Source organism: Apteryx mantelli, chromosome 7 (genome assembly GCF_036417845.1).
Source record: "Apteryx mantelli isolate bAptMan1 chromosome 7, bAptMan1.hap1, whole genome shotgun sequence".
Taxonomy (NCBI): Eukaryota; Metazoa; Chordata; class Aves; order Apterygiformes; family Apterygidae; genus Apteryx; species Apteryx mantelli.
In genome coordinates this window covers 2,640,580-2,660,822 of record NC_089984.1, presented here as the reverse complement: position 1 = coordinate 2,660,822, position 20,243 = coordinate 2,640,580, and the positions used below count along the sequence as shown (strand labels likewise).

At 45.2% G+C, this 20,243-nt stretch overlaps 1 protein-coding gene and 1 non-coding gene across 2 annotated transcripts; both read right to left on the bottom strand.

Annotated features, from left to right (window-relative positions):
* Nucleotides 1-14: 14 nt before the first annotated feature.
* Nucleotides 15-17,862, bottom strand: CWF19L1 (CWF19 like cell cycle control factor 1). The gene is made up of 14 exons (XM_067299637.1): nucleotides 17,812-17,862; nucleotides 17,590-17,674; nucleotides 16,937-17,015; nucleotides 14,758-14,859; nucleotides 13,727-13,941; nucleotides 10,518-10,636; nucleotides 9,702-9,786; nucleotides 8,414-8,554; nucleotides 7,062-7,173; nucleotides 5,241-5,320; nucleotides 3,499-3,708; nucleotides 2,603-2,722; nucleotides 736-833; nucleotides 15-261 (listed from the first exon to the last, which is right to left on the bottom strand). The coding sequence occupies exons 1-14, from the start codon at nucleotides 17,832-17,834 to the stop codon at nucleotides 117-119; spliced, it is 1,614 nt and encodes a 537-aa protein (XP_067155738.1). The 5' UTR covers nucleotides 17,835-17,862; the 3' UTR covers nucleotides 15-116.
* Nucleotides 2,895-3,038, bottom strand: LOC136992490 (small nucleolar RNA SNORA12). The gene has a single exon (XR_010884778.1). It is a non-coding gene; the product is annotated as a small nucleolar RNA SNORA12 (small nucleolar RNA).
* Nucleotides 17,863-20,243: the final 2,381 nt, after the last annotated feature.

Here is a 20,243-nt window from a genome sequence, read left to right as displayed (position 1 = left end):
CAGCCACTCAGCGCCCCGCGCCACACCGCCTTTATTGCCGCGTCACAGAGGAGCGCGCGCGCGTCACGCCGCCGCCGCCAATCGCCGCGCGTTCGCCGCCGCCGTCACCGCCGCCGTCAGGCCTGCAGGGCGAAGTCGAAGGGCTGGAAGTCGCGGCGGAAGGCCTGGGCGGCGGCCGCCTCCTCGGGCCGCGCCGCCGTGCACTGCCGCCAGTCGGCGCGGTGGGGCAGCCCCAGCAGCGCCGCGCTCGCCAGCACCTCCCTGCAAGCACAGCCCGCGTCAGCCGCCCGGCGTGACGTCACGCCGCCCCCCCAGCCCGGCGTGACATCATGTGCCTCCCCCTCACCCAGCGTGAGGTCACAGCCGACCCCCCCCACCCACCCCAGGGCAATGTCACACCACCCCCCTGGCCCGACATGACATCACCTGCCTCCCCTCCCCCGGTGTGATGTCACAGCCCCCTCCTCCCCTCACCCGGCATGACATCACAGCCCCCCCCACCCAACATGACCTTACACACACCCCTCCCTCCTCTGGCACGACCTCAAACATGCCCCTCACCTTGCCTGACATGACATCACAGCCCCCCCCTCCCCAATCACCTCCCCCCAGCAGGCCTTGGGGTGCATGAGCTGCCACAGCCCCTACAATGCTTTGCTTCACCAGAGCATTAGGGAGGAGGGAAAAGGGGCACCAAAAACAAACAAACAAACAAACAAACAAACAACCCCAAACCTGCCAAACTGTAGCGGAAAGCTTTTCCGGATGCGATGGAAAAGCTTCTCGCCCGTGTCCAGTTCCACGTAGAAATAGGGCGTCCCGGGCTGGGCTACCTAGGGAAAGAAAGGGAGACCTCGCTGAAACACGGAGCCCAGAAAAAGGGGCCCTGGTTCCCTCCAAGCCGCAGGGAACTGCAGGTTTTCAGGCCTCTTATTGCCTCAGGGGAGCAAGGGCAGCATTTAACAGTGGCAGGGCAACACTGAATATTTTCAAGTCAAAGTCTTCCAGTAATGTTAAATTCACCCTGCTGTTTTAAATGGTCTCTAACCCCACAGAGGAGCAGAATCTTAACTACTCTAGTTCTGTTATTTAAAAATGATACGGTTTCATGAGAGATGGGCTTTGAACTCAAGCAAGAAAGTACATTTTTTGGACATGGTAACTGGTGTAGATGACTCTATACTTGGATTTTCCCTGAAGGTAACCTTGATTCATTTGAACATTAGAATTAAGGAAATCCAGGCTTCCTTTAGATTCTTCTCCCAAGGCTGATCTGAGACTATGCAGACCCTGAGGTTTAGATGTACCTATGCACAAAAAACAGGACTTCATCCTGTGGGTTGTCTAACGCTGGCTGAGTCCACGCCAAAGCCTTTTCATCAATAAAACACCAAAAAGGCCCTCTCCTAACTCTTTTATTCGAGTAGCTGTGTCCTGGAAATCTGCCCCACTCTGTCAAGGAGCTAATGCTTCCTAACAAGAGGGACTCTAGCTGCACTCTAGTTTCCTTTGAGAAGCAAACTGAAAACCAGATTAGAACACACAAACAGAAACAAACTGGATCAATCATAGATCTCAAAATGCAGCTATTAAGAGACAACCTGAAATGATGGATTGCTTTCAGCTGGGATTGGTTTGTGGGCTTGCATACAGAGCACTGTACAGCACAATGTTACATTTTTGTGGGGTAATTCTGCAGATGACACCACTACAGAGACATTAAATATCAGACCTTGGGTAAGAGTGATCATAGTTGCCTAGCTAAGTCATCCCAAGCTAATATGGCATATTGTAGATGAAGAAAAAAAAATATTGTGTGGAGAGAGTAAATTTACACTTCTCAGCTAACAAAAAACAAAAAAACCCAGTTTTTGATGCAGATATAAATACTCATAAATAGCTTAGAAAGTAACTAGCATAAACATGCGCTGTTTCCAGCTCTTGCTGCAGATACGGTCTCCCTGTGATTACTGGTTACAGAGAAGCCTATATCACTACAGACTAATTTCTCTGGTACAAAGGAATACTTCTTCCAAATCCTTATCCAAGGGAACTTAAAGCTACCTGCTTTGCACTGACACTGAGAGAGGGTTGGTTTAGCACTACCAGCAGTGAATGCAACTAGCTGTGCACACAGCTGGGATAGCAGGGCAAAGGGTCATTTCTTACATCCCTGTCCCTGAAGTAAGATTTCTGCCTTACCTTTTGTATAAGCTATATTTGGAGTTTCTCCTCCAGCAAACACACAGCTGCTCTGAGGAAACTACAGGACATCTTAGCAAATTGCATCAGAACAGCAGTGCTGAAAGCACCTAGCAGCACAGGCTTCATTCAAATGAAAAGAAAATATACACCTTAGGCTCTCCAAGATTATCAATAACTGCTGCAGGCAGACAAAGGGCTTATTTTTCAAGGAAGCAAAGCATCTGTCATTCACGGTGACTTCATCTGGAGCAGAAAACGTCTGGCATATCTGCAACTCAAGTCTATGGCGGTCGACCTCCAACAGCTTAGTCTTACCATGCAAAATGACCCCAGAATGAAATACCAGCCTAGAAAGGATTGAGGTGAGGTAAATAACAGGTGAAATCTTGTCTCATACTTGCTTGATATCTGAGTGCTCTGGGATCTCTAACAATTCAATCTGTTGTTCCTGTGCCTGTACAATAAAGGACTCTTTAATGTCTTCAGAAGTACAGAGGTCCAACGGGACAGGAATCACCTGGAGAGCATGGACAACATTTTCATAACGAGAGGAAAAGACAAGACAAACCATTTACTCACAGAAAGCAATAAATCCATCACTGGAGCTGGTATGCTCCTCAGTACTGCTCATCATCATCATGCAAGACAGGTGAGCACCTATCTATACAGGCTTAAACTTATGAGAGATTTTCTGTAGGAGTTGAACAAAAAACTGAAAACTTAAAAGCCTGAAAGAGTTCTCAGAACACTCGTCCTCCTTTCTGATCTTTGTGGTAGTTTAAGGCCGCTCTGATACAGTTACAGATCTGCCAGATACAGAAACCACCACAATAAACCACCAAATGATCGGCATACAAGAAACAATCAAATCAAAAGGTTGGTTGTTGTCTACCAATACCAGAGCTCTGCAGGTATATTTTTAGATTTTCAGCCTATTTCAGTTAAACTACAAGTACCACAGTTCATATGCCAGTGTGAGCTGATCAGAGTAAGAGCAAAGTCTTGCAACTCATCTGTAGACGTTGTGAGCTTTTTAATTAGTTCCATGACAGGAAAAACAGTTTTTTGCCCACTCACTCAACACAAATCAACCCTGTGCCTGCTGTAACAGGAAAAACTAAAGGACTGCGGCACAACCAGCACAAAGGCTTTGTTTTTGTTCTGCGTCTAACCTTGGTAAGATGACTTCTATCCATACTCTGTGAAGGGAAGGCTGAAGGTGAGCGTTCACTTTCAACACATTTGCATATAAACTCAGGTTGCATTCTTCCAGTATTGCACTAAAAATCATACCTGTAACTGCAGATGCTGACTCCTATAGTTTCTTTCAAATAAGACATATCTCTTTCCCTTGCTTCTGAAAAATTCCTTTAGGGCGGATTTGTACTTGGTCACTTCTTCCACCACCTCTGAAGATAAGTCAACTACTGATTGATAGTGCCCTATAGGCAAAATCAGGACATGATCAGGTAGTAAGCCGCCCTTGGCCAGGGCAAGATAGCACTAGAACGAAACAAATATATATCAGTTACTCACTCACTGCAAACACTTACCATGTTGCGAAGCTCACTTGTGCTGACCACATTCCGAGAGTATCCCACAGCCTAGCTATCCCAAATCAGTAAAGCTTCCTTTTCGATGTCACTTACTAGAGAGTAAGTTCATTAGAAATTTATTAATTACTAGATGAATGAGAAAAAGGCAGGAACTACTACTTAAAAAAAAAAATTCTAATGCCAGAAAATTGTCTGCAATGCAGCAACTGAATGAACCACTGTGGCTAGAAATTCTATTATAACCCCCCCCCCCCCCCCAAAAAAAAATCCACTTAAAAACTTACACCTGCATTTAAACTAAACATGTGGACAAATCTGTCCCTGTAGCTGTGGACTGTGCTACACAGGAGCAATAATTTAGGGAAAATAGAGAGACCAATGATTAATTCAACTTCTCCAATAAAAATTATGAATCTTCTGTTTAATCTGTATATGACAAAACTGGAACAAATCACCCCAGGGATGTTGGGCATAACTCCAGCCAGCGCATCCTACTGCCGAAGCTGATGCTAACTGACACTGAGTTCACACGGGAAAAGTCGTGTCAGGTAGTAACACACGAAAATCTTTAAGGCTGGCACAGCAAAAAAAAAAAAAAAAAAAAAAAAAAAAAAAAAAACAAAAAGTCTTCTGTCAGCATAGTTCAGGTCTGTTGCCTGAACAAAATAGGGCCATGTTTCATTTTTACAAATCTCTGTCTATATACCTATGTCTTTTAGGGGGAAATGAAAGAAATTGAAAACAAAACCAAGGGTCCAAGTTAGGGAGAAGAGGAAGAGGATAGTTTCACTACACAATTTTACTGCTACAGCTCCATCCACTCCAGGAAATATTTTGCTGTTACACAAGAACCGGTAAAGAGCATATGGGAGTATGTTTGCGCATATAAAAGTAGGGGGTGGGTTTATGGTACTATAACAGTCTAGAGAAATCAGAAACACTTCTTAGTGTGGTTATCCCAGCAAAATCCATGGTACACTTCTTGCTTATTTGGCATCTGATTTCAGTCTAAAATAGACAAAATAATATGGGCAAAAAACAAACAAACAAACAAAAAAAAACAGTGAATTTCGCTGCTGGATTGGTTTGTTTACTTAGAGGTGGGTTTTCCTGTTGTTGTTTAAAATAAAATAAAAAACCCCATAGACTATGTCCATTTGGATAGTCCGTGTAGACTATAGTCTGTCTAGACTATCTGTAGTCAGTCTGTTTAGATGGTTTTTGTTAGCGCATCTCATCTCTTTTGTTGTGCATAATGTTATCAGCAGATAGTTTCAGAAAAAGGCTTTCGCAGTCTGCATCTGTGCACTTCAGCAAATTTTGACAGCAGTTCCAAGCCAGGCTTCCTTTTTTTTTTTTTTTTTTTTTTTCTTTTCTTTCTTTAAGTAAAGATTTAAAATTACAGATTCATGTTTAAAATTGCTACATCTTAGCATGATCCTGCCTTCACACAGGAAGGAATGTGCTAAGGGTACTTACATGCGTGCCAATACTAACAACCAAATGCTTCTCAACCTCCGGGCTGGCCAGGCAGAACCAGCAGGGCCCTGTTGGCTGTGCTTTATTGGGAGAATACAGAGAAACAAGTGTTAGTATTAAGCTTATGGGGGAGAACAAGAAACACATCAAGATCTGGGAGACCTGTGTTTTCCAGGCACCCTTCCTAACTGATACTGAAGTGGAAGGTGTCAGAAGGACGCAGCTCTGCAAGGCAAGATCTGGTCAGAGACCTGGTGCCTCTGGGAATCTCCGCTAACAGGGGATGAGGAGGCCAAGTTGCACATTTGCTGACCTCCGTTCTCAAGTGCTCTAATTTAGAGCAGCATGCTAATTCCAGGAATATAGTGATTACAATTCACTAATAAGAAAGCACCAGGCAATTTATACAGAAAAGAGGTAAAGTTACTGCATAGGCACAGACAAGGACAGATGCTGTCACACATGCATGCTAGTTCTTGCCTGTTCATCATACTCAAACATCCAGAGTCGCACCCAGATTGTGATACTTGAGCTGACCTTTAATATAAACCAATTGTATTGATAAGCATCTGACTAGGGTTAAACACTATATTCAGGTCCTCTGGAGGCTTCATACAGAAAGAGACAAGCAGATTTGCTAATACAGTAAAATTGATGGGGCTCTCCCAATAAACTTAGGAAACGAGATGTCTCGTTCTGGGGGTTGATTTCTGAACAAAACTATGTAACAAGATTCCCTTCTCGTCACAACAAACTCCAAAAGACTTTGGAAGCTACATGAACTTACACAATGGTACACTATGTTCTACAATAAAAACGTAGGTGTGGCGGAAGACCCACACACCCACATTCTTTCATTAAAACTGACTGTCAATCCAGCCAGTCACACCTGTGCAGGCATCTGTACAGCAACGAGGATGCACTAGTTTTAGCAAAAGATAGTTTAACCTGTAAAACCACTATTTGTGAGGACTACACTAAGTGTATGGCAACAATAATGGCAACAATAATGGCAACAATAATGGCAACAATAATGGCAACAATAATGGCAACAATAATGGCAACAATAATGGCAACAATAATGGGGGGGGGGGAAGACCCATGTAACAAAGGCAACCAGACTCATCTAGCAGAGGCATTCTTGAAGAATGTCTTCTTTTCCACTGGCAGTGGAAATAGCTTTCACAGAAACAAGGTGGAAGCTGACACAGACATCTGCATTAAAGGCCAAATTTCTTCATTACTGAAACCCTACATTTGCTAAAGATACAGGCTTGCATTGTCACTGGAAATTCATGATCTTGAGAGGATTAATTTCAATTTCTCCTAGTCAGACAAAACTCAAAATAGATCTACAGCACAGAAGTACAGGTAACAGGTGTTCCTCCCTTTCAAGTTCATTAGTATTTCCTGAACACTCAGCACAGAATAAAACTGAAGTGGTATTACAAGAACTCGTAAACACTGATTCAGTCTCTTGCAATACCCTTGCGTGGAAAGATACTGGCACGTGGAGATGCCTGTTGCAAAGTATAGAGGCCAACTGCTTTACAGAGTGAACAGTATCATCCCATCCCCATCATCACAGGTCAACTAGCTTTTAAAATTACACCTTTGACTTTTCTCTCATCTGTTTACTGCCAGGTCTTTGAAAAAACACAGGACTGTTCCTTCCCCACTGTGTTCCCGTAGCGTCTAATGCAATAATGGGGCACGGTTGCAAGATAACGCAATACAGCTCAGCAGCATGAGAAAAATAAAGAGTGAAATAGTCTGAGAGCTACAAGGGATGCTCTCAGATAAAAGCATACACATACTTACGGGGTTTTTTAGCTTGCTTAGGTTGGGAGTTCCCTCTCTCTTTCCCATCTGAGGGACGTTTCATTCCTTGATTCTTGTTCAAATCAAAGAAAAACTGACAAGCTGGTTCTTCCTGTTCAGAAAATGATAAACAAAAGCTCATTATAACTACATCTTGCAGAGACACAGTATGTACACAACTTTGCTTCCTTCCCGAAGGGATGTATAAACATCTAGCAAAAGCATCAGCCTCCTTGAAGGAAATGATTTGATCTCTGCCAATAATGTAACAGCTCTTGTCTGTCTAGATACGCAGCCTCAGCCTAGGAAAAAATTATGAGAGAACTGTCCAGAACTGCTACTTTCTCCTGCTGACCTTTCAGAACTGTTTGATTTTATGGATTATTCAAATATCTTTTCCAATTCAGAGTCGGCACCAAAATGACGGCTTTATTTGTTAGAGATGTTAATAGACACACATGGAGGCTGAAGCCATTTGGCTAAGCTGTAAAGTAAGGCAAAACATTACTAGAAGGCGTTAACCCTGCAGAAGGAAGCATGCGCGGCAAAGAGCAGGGCTGCTCATCCAAACTTACCCTGGCTCCCAGGTAGGAGCACAACTGCGCAGTCTAAAAATCCAACCCACAGGAAACATCTTCCCTGCATTGTAAGAACTGGCACATAAGCTGAAGCACCTTTTCCAGAAAACTTCACCAGTTTTTGTGCCTGTCTTAAACTATGTATTTAAGTGCAAAGGTACAAGAATTTCCACTTTCATAAAGTTATCAACTGACTGGTCTGCTTAAGAGCCTTGTTGCTAGGGGTTGAACACAACAGTAAATCTCTGCTTGGGGGCGGAGGGGTCACAGCTGAAAGAATTGAGAGGTGTCTGTAAGTCACCTTCACGTCCTCCCACACTGCCTGCTGGAAGGACCCAGCCCCTAACTCTGTGCACAGACTATGGTGAGAAAGGCTGGAGATCACTGCTTGTACTTCCTAGTTATACACAGTTTCAGCAAAGCCTAAATTCAAGCTGAGTCTGGGGCCAGCTGCAAGTAACTTTTAGTCTACAGCCTTAGACAGAACAAGACCTTGCACGCTAAGGTGCCCACACAGAATAATCCTAGCAAGCAAGCAGATCTGACTACAGCATCACGTACAGTCCATGCAAACCTGCAGGAAGAAGGGGGCAAATTCTATCATAAAATCCCATGTATCACGTTTATACAATTCAACTAACCTAAGTTGCTTTCACATAACCCTGAAAGCATAATGGATAGAAATATTTAAAGGTTAATGCCAAACACCATTCCAAGCTCCCTGAACAGAGAAAGGGAAAGCAAATTGCACCCACAAGCAGAACATGGTAGTACCTCTGCACACACGAGTGTCTTGGCCTTATGCGCCTCTTTCCGTAATTTTCGGTATGGATTTTCTGTGACATCCTGTGGCTGTTTCACTAGCTCTGCAGGGTCCATCAAGCTCATTGGAACAATGCTGAACGCATAGAGATACTAGAAGAAGAGAGAGAGCTCAAATGCAAAAAGCTTTTCAGCAGGACTACAGCTGTGAAGAGGTCATCTCTGAAATGGTAATACACAACTTAGTTCTGCAATAATTCAACAAACCAGTTTAAGCCAGGGTGGGACACACAAGAACATCCCCTGTACCAGTCTGCCACCAATGCAACCAGAAGTTTATGCTGTACTTTCAAGTGGCTCATTCCTTTTAGCGTAAAGAAAGTTTTTTGAGAAGTAGTAATGTATTCTATTTGAAAAAGAAGCTCCTCCCTCACTGTAAGACCAAATAAAGATAAATAGATATGTCCACTTATTTTGATAGTTAATCTTTGCCTGTTTTCAGGCCTTCTTTCTCTCTAGGACTCCTGGATCTTTTTGGTTATGAGGCCCAGTTCCTATGCCTTCCCAGTCAGTATCAATATGTTTTTCTATACCAATATTCTGCAGCTTTGCTAAGGAGAGGAGAGAAACGGGTTAAAATCCCCATCAAAGGTTAATTATTTGAAGTAAGACACTAAAGAAGTCTTCATTTTTACCCAAAGTACATGCACTACAGCAAACATCTTTTCTTTGTTTTCACTGGGCTTGTTTTCTGGTGTTTCAATGAATCAAACTGACTCAGAGCAGTGCGAGCTCTAAACAAGGCTCAGAGTAGGACAGGGATAAGTTAATAATTCAGCTCATCACATACTGCAAAACTCTAGCTTTGGTTTACCCAAGTTCAGTTGTGTATATTCCTTCCTAATCCTCAACCAAAAATGCTAATAACCTTTTTTCAGTGATCTGTGAGGGTTCCTGCGGAACTTCACTTCCTTCCTGAAGCAGGCCACAGGAAGGGAAAACAGATAAAGCAGCTGAGAGGAAGATGAAGAAGTAATGGTAGCTTTCTAACCATTTTTCTCTGTAGCTGTCTTCAGAGCTAAATGCCATTTGACCAGGTAGAGAGAAACATAGGTGCCTCAGAATACATCTTGCAACCCTCATCCTTCAGACATAATGGGCAGAGCAATCTATTACTTAAGTGAGATTCTGCTCCAACTGAGCTTTTAAGTGATCCATGCTGTCCTCTGACAAATCAAAGCTGCACTTACTGACATACTGTTTGTACTTGAGAGAAAAAAAGATTCAAGAGTGTTAATACCTTTTTTTTGCTTGTATTGCCAACATCAGCAAGAGCAATAAACCTGCTTACATGCTGTGGGGTCTCCTGTAGCACTATGTGGTTTCTGTGGGGAAGCAGAACATTTTTTTCAAGTATTGGCATATACTTAAAGGACAGCAGGAAAACATACATCCTTCTGAAACTACTCAGACACCACATCAATCATGTACTGTCTTTGACCAAGAACAAAAAGGTTCTGCATTAGGCAGAGCTGAGTTCAGATAGACTCACAAGTTCTAACAATAAAGAGCTGCTCAGACCAAAATAAGGTCTCATTGCAGCCCAAATACAGAGATCAGAGGATAATTCACTATTCTGAAAACAAACCATAATCATAATCTTATCCAACACTAACAACTTAGAAAACGCCCTAAAAATAAAACTGACACCAACATTATGTAACCACTCTCATTTTATAAACAAAGTTATGATTAAGGATATCAAACGCTTAACAATATGGGTTTTTGCCACCATACATTTTCAGAGATATACCCCTGAATTAGGTTGAACAGTTTAAATGGGACTAAGGGCAACTACATTTAGAATTGCACCAATTTGTCATCAGATTCACAGCAATATACTCTGACAACTGCTGTCAGCAGTGGCCAGTTTTTTGAGGCAGCAGGAACCGTGGTCACGAGATGCCTTTGCGGCATAATCTTGACTCTTTGCTGGAAGAAATGAGGTATTTAAGAGGCCTGGATGACTTCATTAAATTTAGAGTTGTTCTCCTATGCTCTCTAACAACTGAACCTTTCTTACAAAACAAATGAGGTTTCACATGGTCTTACATACCTGTAAGGAAGTCTTTCATAATAGGCCTTCTCCAGTGCAGCAAAGTGATACCTTGGCTTGAGACTTGCAGCTAGATTAGATACCAATGCAGAGCCACACTTCTTGGTATCTATTTCTCCCTACAAAATACAAATAAGGCTTTATTTAAAAACCCTGTGGGATTGCAGTGAAAAAAAAGATTATACAGAACTGTGTGCCGGAAAATTAGAGTTTATGACCATAAGGGTCATAAACACATTCCTGGGGAGAGGTGGGGAGGTAAAAACAGCAACTGCAGGGGCTCGATCTTTTATTTCTGACCAGAACAAAACATGGGGAACAAAATATGGACCTGGCACATACCTATTAACAGTCCTTCACTGCTGACAGTTGGACTGGCACCAGTCTACCCTCAAGAAAGCCGGTTTCCTTTGTGCTCTTTTGCTGCCCTTGCAGCAGGCATGGTAGAGGTAAACACAACAGCATTTCTCACCAAGGACTGGCTGGTTCCAGTCCCACTGAAAACATTCAGAGCTAAGAAGGATCTCAGGAAAAATAAACTCACACACTTCTCCCAAGGAATTAATTCTTATCCATGAAATTTAGCTCCTCACACAACTTCTGCTGAAAGAGAAACTTAAAGTTACAAGGAACAAAAAACCCCTAAATGTTCATCCTTCAAAAGTTCTATTTTGAGTGACATGATTTCAGCACCTTAGTACCCAAAGGAATCTCAAAGACTTATTATTGAAATCATCAGGTCATGAAGTACACACTTCCAACAAGACACATATTTTAATTAATATATATTTGTCTGTTAATCCAAGTTAATACATCCCCAGAAAATTCATGCTGAGGCCAACCGAGTGTGCAATGATACGCCTATAAAGAATCGCCACATGAATTTCAAGATACGACTTTTCTCTTTAAGCCAGAACATCCTTACATCTTGTTTCTCTCCAGCTATCTTGTTACACCTAGTCTAGTGGTTTTGGGGGGTTTTTTTTTGCACTTTTAGGCTGAGGATTGTATCCTTTTTTAATATCTGAAGATACTGAGAGGAAGCAAAAAAATATAATTTTTCACAGTACGTGGCATTCATCTCTGGAAAGGTTTCTGATCATCTGAAGTTATGACCAGAAATCCACTTTTGCTTAGCAACACTGTTAACTCAAAATTAGGCACAAACTAAACAGTGCCCTCAAAATCCAGACAGACCAAGAACCAGACCATTTAGTACAGCTGACTGATACCTAAGGAAATAAACACAGACACACTTAAGATTTGAAGGAGGAAAAAAATATGACTTAACATCGAGTGATATTGAAGATGCTTAGACCACAATGTTCAACACTGGAGACCAGTGGTATCATTCCACAGCAACCAATCTAAGTCAGCAAAATTTATCATCAGATGGAAACTATTCGCTCTGACTTTTCAGTTATGACAATAAAACACTCTGAAGTTTCACAAATCTCCCCGCTCCATCCTTAACTCTGTCGCTGAAAAAGAACATCAGATGTCCATTTTTTGCTCACAACTTTCTCAAGCACTTGGGGACGGCACAATGAATGGAATCCAATTTTAATGTTAAGGAAAGAAATCTACTATAAGATTACCTGCAAGGTCTCACTCACATACACTTATGTAAAAATGAAGTTCATGAAGATCAGTAATGTTGGAGGGGAGGGAAAAAGAGATGCTGGGGAAATACTTGCAACCCACAGTTACAACAGCATGAACTCAAGTAGAAGGTTGGACTAGAAGACTCCAGAGGCCCTTTCCAACTTATGTTTCTACAACTGTGGACTCCTGCAGTGTCAAAGGGAAAATTGCTCTTTAGAAATTGAATGCAGTTTTCCCTTTTGATTTATATATGTAAGGTAAAGCACAAACTGGCAGCTGGGACTGATGCAAGTTTTAAGCAGCAGCCTGAGTTGGTAAAGAAAACTGGCAAGAGAAGCATTAGAATCTAAGGGAAGAGAAAGCTTGACAGAAATTTCCTCTACTGATTTAAAAAATCCAAGGAAAATAGACCCCAAAACCACAACAATCTTTTCCATCACGTAGATTTAAGCTAACTTCTAGGACTGGATTGCTCTGGAGTGAAACTGAGCAAGTAGACTGTAAAAGCAGAGCAGTAGGTCTGTATTTTAACATCACTGAGAAGAAGAAAAAAAAAGGACCTGCTTTAAAATGCTGTTATTATGTTCAAGAGACAAATTTAGACTGGAATGAAAGCTCAGAACTATCCAAACAGGGAAATGAAGAGGCTATTACATAAAAAATTTTTTTTATATGCAAATATTATTTTTTTTAAGGAATAAAAATTCAGCCTTTTAATGATTATCACAATGGTAATGTTTCAGGAAAAGTCCTTTAAAAAAATAAAAAATAAAAACTGTGGAAGAGGAAAAAGAAACCTATCTAGGTTTAAGGTAAATCCCATTTGTTAACTGATTGTGCTTATGAGACACGGTTACCTGCAGCAACAAACGTCTGAAGCTAATAACCAAAGAAGTTTTCCTAGACTGTATTTGGGATTCCAAGCCAGGACTAAGAACAAAGGAAGGTCTCATCCCTCCTCACAGAGCAACCCGAAAACAGGAGAGTGTGATATGGCTGATCCCATGCAGGTTGAGGAAGGATCCTTGATTACTGACCATCAGATCAAGGTTACTCAGATTCCCAAGAGGGGAAGAAAGACATTCCAGAAAAGGAAAAAGACATCCTTCTCATGAAGCAGCATAAACACCTGGCAACGTGAAGTCTATAGACAACTACTGAGAAGAGCCCACAAAAAGCTTGGGACTGCAATCATTATCCTGCAACACTCTTTGCCTGTGCAAAACTAAGGCAAACTACACAAACCCACTTGAGCGTTAAAACTAAAACATCAGGACCTTAAGGGGCTCAAATTTCTTAAGACTCAGAAAAACCTAGCTGTGAAAATAACGAGTCCAGATGAGCAGTATCTCCAGGAGATACAGCTCCATGGTCTGAGCACAGCACTATACCATGAGCTTTACTTATTGAAGCTTGATTTTACTAGACAAATGCTAGGGACCACTGTAGAAACAAAGCTGTTTCAGTTGATTATCCTCCAAAGCCCTTGCTTTTGTAAACTGAAACAAACAGGGGCCCCTCTGCAAATAATGAAAGTAAGCAGAAAGGCAAACATTTGTTAGATACACTTGGAAACCCACTCCAACTGAAAACAGAACACTTACAGGACTGTTGCCAAAATTCCCCACGTCTCTGGGCCAGGGGGACGTCAGCAATATATCCACACCTTTGAATTTTGGAGTTGATAGCAAAGAGGTTTTTAGTTCTGTCACGTCCTTTGAGCTAAAACTGTAGGCAGGAGTTGGCTCATCCTGGGATTCTGTACCACTCAGGTATGCGATCTGCAGTCCAGAAGTACCACTGAAGATACCTCTACGCCCTGCATTAATACACAGACATGAGCTTGAGATTTAAACATTGTAAGTAATTCCTGTATTTGCATCAAAAACAGAAGATCAAATTTAGCAGTTTTTCCTTACTTCTACTAAAATTTTCTTTCCAGACAGCTGTCATTTTCTACATTAAAAAAAAAAAAAAAGGACACATGTTTTTAGCATAATGGCTTGAACTCTTCCTAAGGGTCAAGAAGCAGTTTAGACAACCCCCAGGTTTCTTTCCTCACTGCTATCTTGTTTCTCAAAAAATCAATCAGTATCATAAGCTCAACATGAAGATTAAATAAAGAGAGCCAATTGCAACTGCCCTTCTGCGATGCTTCAGCTTTTATTTTTTGCCATTTTTTGCTAGGCAGCATTCTAGAAAGAAATCAGCTCTTCCTATTAGTTTTGCTGCACCTTCATTACCTTTGAAGAGAACACTTCTTACCTAATGCAGCCTCACAATACAAAAGCTTAGTTCATTTAGGAAACCTTCACTGTACAAAGATGGACATGCCATAGGAATAAGTTATTCTCAAAGAACAGACTTTAACCTCTTCAGGTTAGGAAAGTTCAGAGAGAGTGTTTGAAAAAAGAACAACAACAACAACAACGGAGTGTTTCTTTCATATTTAACAGAGCAGATTATCTCAGTCCTTCAACATTAAATTCGACTCAGGTCTGAACCCAAGTATAAGAAATACCAGCTTAACATTTTTGGAAAAAGAAAGGGTTTGAAACAGGAAGATCTTAAAACTTTCATGAAAGCACCATCATTCAGGTAGACTTCACCCATCACAGACCACCTGTAACATTACCTAGGTAAGTGATGTTCTCAGCTAACTCGCAGCCACTGACATCTGGAAAATAGCTCACAGTGTCCTGATCATTAGCACCCAACACATAGGTTGGAATTGGAGCTGAGGAAAAGAAAAAAAACATGCGTGATCAGTTTGGTTTAGTTCAGGGGCATTAAGATAAGTTCAGTTAGCATTTTCTAGAAATCCAGCAGGTCCCATCCTTGTTCTAATTGCTATTTCTTTGCAGCAAGCCTAGGTGTGATAAGCGCAGAACCAGAAATCTTCCTTCAAAATAAGGCCCACAGTTCTCCTGTTTCAACAAGATGCATGTATCACCAGTGGAGAATAACCTCTGGTTTAACTACAGCTGTGCTCCTTTGTCTATATAAGGAGATCTCGTCCAAAATGACCCACATAGCTCCACTGAGCTCCCACAGTCAGAAGATACTGGAGACTGAAACTGCTTTAAAACTGAAAACAAAACCTTAAAAAAAAAGTCACTTAAAACCAAAATGAAGTTACAAGAGTTTTGTTTATATCTATATACCTATAGGCAAGATTATCAACTACAGATTTTTGAACAGATCAAAGGGTAGATAGAAGCCAAGTGAGGATGAGCAGAAATGCATCAGTCCAGGAAGGACCTAGCTGCTAACACCTACTGTTCTCCCTACACACCTAGGACAGCTTCCTCAGGAGCTATAGGAGGCCAAGTTTAAAATCGATAACAATTCTCCTTATCCTCTTATAGCAAGAAGAACACAAGATGACAAGCCTCACTCACTGATAAATCCTGAGCTACAAGCAACTAACAGGATGATCTCTGTCCAGGGAACTATCACAGATGTACTAACAAGCAGAGAGTATGAGGGAGCTAAGAATAACTCTGGGGAATGATGGAGAAGCTGAGATTAGCAGGAAAGCAAGAATCCCAGCTACTTTTCTGACTTGCCTCATACCAGAGGGGAGATCCAAAATAGTACTGAAGAAAGAGTAAAAACATTACAAATGCTCATGAGACAGCATCTCCCTTACAAGGGGCATGCAAACAGAGGCTGAGAAGACCAGGCAGAACTTCTCATATCCATGGGTGGGAAAAGGTCTTCAGTGCAAGGGCTGAGGGGACCTAGGAGAAACAGGCAGGACACTACATAAATTCTGCAGGATGGCTGCATGTGTTATTCAGCAATTTCCCAGACCATAATCCAAAGAACATTTTCAGCTAGCTCTGCCACTCAAAGCAGCAGTCCCACCTTCCTTCTGCCCCACACTTTTATCCCAACCGTGTAGAGCCACACTATGAACCAGAAGAGAAACTTAATCTCAGTTAAAACTAAGCCCTGGTTATTGCCCAGTCAGTGTTAACTCCAGTAAGGTCCCAAACAAGCTTAACCTACAGTCACACAAGGTGAGGGGTAGCACAGAGGCATGACCATACAGCTGCTGGAGAAGCAGCACAGAGGAAGGCAGGACTACTTGCATCAGCACAGACCAGCTGAAATTACTGAACCACAGCATCTTACACTGAATGATTTAACATAGTCACAACTACATGGAAGCAGGATCTCTGCTAGGGACACCAATTTTCTAGCCACAACAAAACCCTCCTCTCAAACCGCTAAACATGTCTGCAGTAAGGAGGAGAAAAGCCAGCACTGAGGACAAAACAAAGTTATTCCTTAACACCTTGCACACACCAGCAGGGCAGAAAACACACCTAATGCTCCACTGACCATTCTCTCAGAGGGACTAAATATTTGTCCCTGTTGTCCATAGTCCACTCTACTGTGCATGCGTGTGCCTTGGGGCATCAGGTAAGGAGACAGAAGACAGCGAGATCAACCAGCAGCATCCTTTATCTCTCATATTACTGCAAACAACATTGGCCAGACCATCTGGACGCACACCTTGACGCCCAAGCGTGGGACAGACAACTCCAACATATGCATCCTCAGGCTTGTGAGTATGAGCGCGTGAGTGAAACTGATTTTCTTTACAATAATCTCACCTTCCCCTCCAATACAGTTTTGCATTGAGTTTTCCCACATTAGTTGAGTTTTACTGCTTTAACATTGCAACATTAACTGCCACTAATGAACTCAGAAGCATACTGCAGTGAAACAGATAAGCAGATCAAACAGCATATTCACCAGCACCTTCGTGCACAAGTCATCCAGAGTGAAAGCTTCTCCCCTACCTTTCTTGAAGCCTGTTCGATACTCTTCCCATTCTGCATCTGAAGTAGAGCCAAAAAAATTTCCAACACACAAGAGCATCTAGAAATATCACATAAAAGTGAGAGCTGACATTTAACCCAAGACATGTGAAATAGTTAACGTTTTTCAGCAACACATTTCATTGCCAGAACACTGTGATGTGCATCACTTCAATATCTCAAATGATATGGAAGAAACTCCTTTATGTCTATTTACATCTACTATTAGATGTATAACAGACAAGCAAGAAATAGCATTCGCTGTAACAAACTCACTTAATTCTTATCCGCACTGCTATAAGAGACCGCGCTGCTTTATACACGCTGCTATAAGAGAGGAGCACCAGCTCAAAGTCTCTCAAAAACCAGGGGATTTTGCAACATTGCTACCTCAGACCAGGAGAGCTCCTTTCCTCAGATTCCCGAAACGCTTTTGCACGGCGATCGCACAAAACCGAACAAGAAGCCGGTTTAAGCGAGCACGGGGGAAGGCTGGGGGGGGGGGGGGGGAAGGGGAGGGTCGGCTGGGCCCGGAACGGCCCCCAGCCGCAGGCCGGACCCGCCGCCCCGGCCGAGGGGAGCAGGGCTCCCGCCCGCCCGCCGCCACCGCCCCCCGCCGCCGCCCGCAGCCTTACGTCGAAGCGGCCGCTCTTGGCCTGGACGGCCCGGACCCGCCCGAAGAGCGCCTCCAGCCGCCCCTCCACGTCGCCGCACGCCAGCCTGCGGGACACAGCAAGTCAGCGGCGGCGCGGCGCGACCCGCCCCGCCGCCGCCACCCCCCCCCCGCCCCGCCGCGCCGCGCCCGGCCCGCCGCCCGCTGCGCCCCTGCCCGGAAAGCGGCCGCGCCACCCGCTCACACGCGCAGCGGCTGCGCGGCCATGGCGGAGATTTCAAACCGGAGGGGCGGAGCGCCGCCGCCGCTGCTTCCGGGCGCCTCGGCCAGCGCCGGCGCTGCGGTGGCGCCGGGAGCCGGGAGCCGGGAGCCGGGAGCCGGGAGCCGGTCCCCGACAGCGCGAGCGGCGCGGCCCGTGTGCCTGCCGCGACGCTGCAAGCGAGGCCCGGATGCCTGTCGCTGACACCCGTGGGGGGCCTATCACCGCTAACAGCCGTGTGGGAGCTGCGTGCCTGTCCCCGACACCCGTGCAAGGTTCCTGTGCCTGTCCCTGACACCCATGCAGGGTCCCTGTCCCTGACACCCATGCAAGGTCTGTGTGCCTGTCCCTGACACCCGTGCAAGGTTCCTGTGCCTGTCCCTGACACCCATGCAAGGTCAGGATGCCTGTCCCTTACACTAGGGTCAGCAGAGTCTGTGTGCCTGTCCCTGACACCCGTGCAAGGTCCATGTGCCTGTCCGTGAAACCCGTGCAAGGTCTGTGCGCCTGTCCCTGACACCCATGCAAGGTCTGTGTGCCTGTCCCTGACACCCATGCAAGGTCCATGTGCCTGTCCGTGAAACCCGTGCAAGGTCTGTGCGCCTGTCCCTGACACCCATGCAAGGTCTGTGTGCCTGTCCCTGACACCCGTGCAAGGTTCCTGTGCCTGTCCCTGACACCCATGCAAGGTCAGGATGCCTGTCCCTTACACTAGGGTCAGCAGAGTCTGTGTGCCTGTCCCTGACACCCGTGCAAGGTTCCTGTGCCTGTCCCTGACACCCATGCAAGGTCAGGATGCCTGTCCCTTACACTAGGGTCAGCAGAGTCTGTGTGCCTGTCCCCAACACCCATGCAAGGTTCCTGTGCCTGTCCCTGACACCCGTGCAGGGTCCCTGTTCCTGACACCCATGCAAGGTCTGTGTGCCTGTCCCTGACACCCATGCAAGGTCAGGATGCCTGTCCCTTACACTAGGGTCAGCAGAGTCTGTGTGCCTGTCCCCGACACCCCTGCAAGGTTCCTGTGCCTGTCCCTGACACCCGTGCAGGGTCCCTGTTCCTGACACCCATGCAAGGTCTGTGTGCCTGTCCCTGACACCCCTGCAAGGTTCCTGTGCCTGTCCCTGACACCCATGCAAGGTCTGTGTGCCTGTCCCCGACACCCGTGCAAGGTTCCTGTGCCTGTCCCTGACACCCATGCAAGGTCAGGATGCCTGTCCCTTACACTAGGGTCAGCAGAGTCTGTGTGCCTGTCCCTGACACCCGTGCAAGGTTCCTGTGCCTGTCCCTGACACCCATGCAGGGTCCCTGTTCCTGACACCCATGCAAGGTCTGTGTGCCTGTCCCTGACACCTGTGCAAGGTTCCTGTGCCTGTCCCTGACACCTGTGCAGGGTCCCTGTTCCTGACACCCATGCAAGGTCTGTGTGCCTGTCCCTGACACCCGTGCAGGGTCCCTGTTCCTGACACCCATGCAAGGTCTGTGTGCCTGTCCCTGACACCCGTGCAAGGTTCCTGTGCCTGTCCCTGACACCCATGCAAGGTCTGTGTGCCTGTCCCTGACACCCGTGCAAGGTTCCTGTGCCTGTCCCTGACACCCATGCAAGGTCAGGATGCCTGTCCCTTACACTAGGGTCAGCAGAGTCTGTGTGCCTGTCCCTGACACCCGTGCAAGGTTCCTGTGCCTGTCCCTGACACCCATGCAGGGTCCCTGTCCCTGACACCCATGCAAGGTCTGTGTGCCTGTCCCTGACACCTGTGCAAGGTTCCTGTGGCTGTCCCTGACACCCGTGCAGGGTCCCTGTTCCTGACACCCATGCAGGGTCTGTGTGCCTGTCCCTGACACCCGTGCAAGGTTCCTGTGCCTGTCCCTGACACCCATGCAAGGTCAGGATGCCTGTCCCTTACACTAGGGTCAGCAGAGTCTGTGTGCCTGTCCCTGACACCCGTGCAAGGTCCATGTGCCTGTCCGTGAAACCTGTGCAAGGTCTGTGTGCCTGTCCCTGACACCCATGCAAGTGCATGAGACCGTTCATGACAGCTGTGCAAAGTCCCTGTGCCTGACCCTGACACCCAGGCAAGCTCCATGTGCCTGTCCATGGCACCCATGCAAGTGCATGAGACTGTTCATGACAGCTGTGCAAAGTCCCTGTGCCTGTCCCTGACACCCAGGCAAGCTCCATGTGCTTGTCCATGGCACCCATGCAAGTGCATGAGACTGTTCATGACAGCTGTGCAAAGTCCCTGTGCCTGTCCCTGACACCCAGGCAAGCCTCCATGTGCCTGTCCATGGCACCTGTGCAAGGTCCATGTGCCTGTCTCTGACACCCATGCAAGGTCCATGTGCCTGTCCCTCACACCCCTGTGAGCAGGGCCTCTGTGCCTGCCCACAACTCTCATGTAGTGTCTTTTTGCCTATCA